This window comes from Montipora capricornis, chromosome 12 (genome assembly GCF_036669925.1).
Source record: "Montipora capricornis isolate CH-2021 chromosome 12, ASM3666992v2, whole genome shotgun sequence".
NCBI classification, from domain to species: domain Eukaryota; kingdom Metazoa; phylum Cnidaria; class Anthozoa; order Scleractinia; family Acroporidae; genus Montipora; species Montipora capricornis.
In genome coordinates, this window is record NC_090894.1 from 7,069,470 (window position 1) to 7,074,095 (window position 4,626).

Consider the following 4,626-nt stretch of genomic DNA (forward strand, 5'->3'; position numbering starts at 1 on the left):
GAAATAAATGAAATAATCATAAACGTACAGATGTCTTTGGCCTTTGCATTGCACATGTACTTGAGCATTTACATACATGCATACATCCATTCCTATTTGCCGTCCACTCCAACGAGCCCATGCAGGGCCAATGAAACATATCTATTGTGCAGCATAATAATTTTTTTTGAGAATCCCAACAAGCAGCAGGCAAACCAGTTGACACTTTACAAACGCAACCGAAAATCTGAGGGACTACCAATCGGGGATCTCCACTATTCGAGGCAGGGAATTTAACCACTAAACTAGCCACTTCCTGTTTTCAAAACATTAAGACGCTAATAATTTAATTAAAAAACGCAACCGTGCCATTGCTACTTGGCATGACGAGCAAGAAGAAATTTTGCCCCACGCTGAGAATTGCGGCCTTTGTCTAAGGAAGCGTCGCATGCAAATGGCGAATTCGACAAACCAGGGAATGTGGCAACCATACGAACTACTGTTTTGCTCCGTGGAGTTGACTGAATCTTCGCATACTCCACTGGTATGCATGGTGGTGATCAATATTTTGCTCGCTGTCACTGCATTTGTGGGAAATCTCCTCATTTTAGTTGCCCTAGGCAAGAATTGTCCGCTTCATCCGCCATCCAAATTATTGCTTCGTAGCTTAACAGTAAGTGACCTCTGTGTTGGTATCTTGGCAGAGCCAACTTTTATTGCTTACTGGCTATCCGTGGTGAAAAAGAAAATGAACTTTTGTCTCTTTGCTCATCGCACCATTTATGTGACCGGAAATGTTTTGTGCGCTGTGTCCATCCTAACTATGACCACCATAGCAGTTGAGAGGCTCCTCGCTCTCACGTTGGGCCTGAGATACAGACAAGTTGTCACCCTAAAGCGGACCTCTGTACTTTTGACCATTTGTTGGGCTGTGTCCATCGCTGGTTCAACACTGCACTTTGTGGATTACACCCTGTCCTTATGGTTTGGCTATATGGCCTGCTTAATTAGTCTTGTAATCTCAACTTTTTGCTACGGGAAAATTTTTCGAACCCTGCGTCTACATCATCGTAATCGAGTACACCAACAGCCTGCGCAATCAATCCAAACATTTCAACGAAATGCAATGCGTTATAAGAAAGCACTAAACACTGCACTTTGGTTGCAGGTGACCTTAGTCATTTGTTATTTTCCATATGTTGCAGTGGCATTCATTTCAAGTGCAGTGAGCCGAATGTCTCCAGCTCTTTTCCTTGCTAGGCAAATTACACTTACGTTGATTTTTTTAAACTCCTCGTTAAATCCTATCCTCTATTGCTGGAAGATCAACGAAATCAGGAATTCTGTGAAAGAAACCCTCACAAAACTATACTATAAATAGTGATTGAGACCTTAGTTTCGCAAGTTGAATGCTCGCCTCATCTTTTTGTAAGCCTGAGAAAGCTCAGTTTACGTGCATCGGATGGGAATTTTTACTTTTCAGACTAGTCTTTACACTATTCCTTGCAATAACGTTCTCAAAATCGCAAACGTCCTGGTAGATTTGTTGAACCATCTGGTATAATGCAAACAAAAAGTGGAAGATTAATGTTTTGGTGGGCCTGTGCTGAATGTGGAATAAAAAAGATAAGGTTTGTATCTTCAAAACAGGGAAACTAACGGTGCCCTCACAAGCGCTGGGGAAAAGTAACGACATACGACATTGTTCTGTTCAAGTACAAGTACGACATTGTTCTGGTGATATAGCAAAGTCTGCTTTTGGAACTGATCACGGAATTCTCAGTAAACAATTTGGACTGGCCCTCCAAACGATTACAGATTTGGAATGGCAAAAGGGGGGAAAAATAGTCAATGGAACCAATATTTTTAAGAGCAGACAAGAAATGGTATACAAAAGATAGTAAAAGATGTGGTGGTGCTTTATATCAACCCAAACCTAGACTTGTTGATAAAATTGCAGAGGGTTTGAGTTTTGCTTCAGTTCCAAGTTTTGTTGTAGCTGGTTTAAAATTAGCCGGGCAAGCATTTAAAGGTGTGAAGGATAATGTGTAAATTACCTAAACTCGGAGAGTTTTAGAGGAAAAGGTTTTGATATTCACAAAGTGATTGGAAAATTACCAAAGCCAAAAACGGGATGGATTGACTCTTCCGGGACGTAACCACATTGGTCCTTATAATCCACTTAAAAAACAAGTTGAGTGGGAAAGAAAGACTGGAAAGTTTTTGAAGATTCATCAACCACCAACTGCAAAAACTGATGCTGGAGCAGTACAACATGATGTGGATTATTCAGTATGTGAATCTCTTTTTTCGGAGAAACGAATGTAAAAAACTCTTGGACAGACGAAACATAGAGTAAAAATGAAGCAGATAGGAAAATGGTAAAATCTTTAGATGTAATTCCAAAACAAGAGAGAAAGTGGAGACATTGATATATCAATTTAAAACAAAAAAAAGGAATGGAGAAAAATCCTGCAAAACAAAATCGTATATTTTAATCAACAATTCAACTTGCAAATGAATTCAATTGTGAGGGATTTTCCAAAGGAACGAGTAATTTCACACGGAATTGATCAAATTTGGACAGCTGATCTTCTTGAAATTAGAAAATAGAGTAAATGGAATAAGGGAGTAAGATGTGTTCTTTTTTTTTACCAATGTTTTCCGCTCTAAGGTTGTAAAAAATATAGTATAATTGAGAAAAATATGTAAACACGGAAAAAGTCCACTATTGCTTGAATATGATGAAAGAGTAGAAATACCTTATTATAGGAAATTAACGCTCCATGACATTAAGATATTGGAAATTATCGAGACTTCAATTACCGTGAATTTAATGTAAAACGGCTTTTGAATAAAGAAAATTAAATCGAACGAGGAGATAAGATTTCACAATAAAGGAAATTAACGCTGTTAAGAAGCGGTGGTGACCACTGGAACAAATTTATTCAACAGTGGTGCAAAAAAAATCACTGATAATAAAACTGAGCGAGACCTATGGTCAACAAACAGTCCTCAAAATTCCAATTAATATAGGGGTTAACGGAAAGAAAGAAAGCAAGCTTGTACCTTATTTTATTGCTTTTTAGGTGTCATGAATGTCTGGAAAGGTTCCAAAATTAGGGTTAAAATTATGAAATTTAAGAGCGCGGAAATTAACACTACACTTAAATTACGTCGCAGAAAATCACGCTCAACATAATTAGCGTGACTTAAATTAACGCGGATTTTACGATTCGCGTTCATGGATCGGCAATTTCCTGTTATAAGGTGCAAGGATTTGTATGGGGAAAACGGCTTTTCTCAAACTTTTTCTCAAACTTAACACTTAATGTATGGTCCCGAGGGACACAATTTTGTTTTCCCGAGAGTCCTGTTGTTTCCCGAGACGAAGTCGAGGGAAACTTCAGGACTCGAAGGAAAACAAAACTAACTAGTGCTTTGTTATATATTTAGACTTTTCCTGCAACAATCCAGCAAAATATCCAAAGCGGGAAACAACTGCGGAATTGTATCCCGGTCGGGATACATTTGAATTTGATCAGGGCCACGTGAAAAAGAATCAACCAATCACAGTGCTCGTTTTGTTGAGCGGATGTCTAGGTATATAACAATACACGATATTGTTTTGGTATTGTATATCATGGTAGTGCCATGGTAGAAGTGTTAGGTAAATAGCCCTCTGAGAAGACATGTGGTTACTAGCAAAGTACTAAACACAGAAAGATTGAAGAAAATAAAAGGGAATCGAGAAACATTGGCTTCTAGGCTGAGATGTTGATCATTTTCAAGTTCCCTAGCAACTTGTTTTCACCACAAGTTTAAGCGTGCACTCTGAGCGTCAGACGGCTTTGTAATACAAAAGTTCACTGTAGTTAACCCCTTTCCGGCGGGGTTAGTATTTGGATGGGTGACAATTCTGTTTTAACGCTCAAAAATACGAACTAAGCTAATTTACAGATTTTGTTAGATTGCTTTATGCAAAAGAAATATTGATGCAAAAGTAAATAAATATTGATACTTTATTTTTAGTTTTTAATAGTACAATAAAATACATTACTTAATATACTACATACTTACACTAATAACAATACACAACTTACATACGGTACTTACAATACTGGTTACTTACACCACTGTCAATTACAATACCATTCTTACAAAAAAATAAAATAAATAAATAAATGTTGAAACACAGTTTTTGGGAAGAGCAGAAGGAAGTTTTCAGGACGGTCGATCGAGAATAAAATATCGGTCAGTGTAAAACGCAGACTGCAGACTGCAGGCCGGGGGTAAAATGCAGACTGAGGGTAAAATGCAAACTGCAGACTACAAACTAGGGGTATAATGCAGACTGACGGTAAAATAAAATATTAATAATGAAAAACGAGTCATAAGGATAAAATAAAGAGTGTTTGTACCCGTTCGTACTTTCACACTGAAACCCCAACACATCTCCCATCGCTTTGGTTGCCCCACGGCATTTTATAAATCCGAATTTTCATCGAACTCTATAAGAATTGAAGCTGATTGTATCCTTGTTGTTATTGGAATAAGTATAGTTTCGTTAAGTGAGTTGCTTTTAGGCAAAGAAATCACCACCCCGTAATTCTACTGTCCATTTTGCTGCACCGAAAAAAGTCACCG

The 4,626-nt window shown here is 37.9% G+C and overlaps 1 protein-coding gene across 1 annotated transcript; it reads left to right on the forward strand.

Annotated features, from left to right (window-relative positions):
• Positions 1-433: 433 nt before the first annotated feature.
• On the forward strand, positions 434-1,360 carry LOC138027388 (histamine H2 receptor-like). Its single transcript, XM_068874964.1, has one exon. It carries the CDS (start codon positions 434-436, stop codon positions 1,358-1,360), a length of 927 nt encoding a protein of 308 aa, XP_068731065.1.
• The last annotated feature ends 3,266 nt before the right edge of the window (positions 1,361-4,626 follow it).

What these genes read in the sequence shown, in the direction of transcription:
- LOC138027388 (XM_068874964.1), top strand. Translation starts at nt 434, where the DNA reads ATGGCGAATTCGACAAACCAGGGAATGTGGCAACCATACGAACTACTG.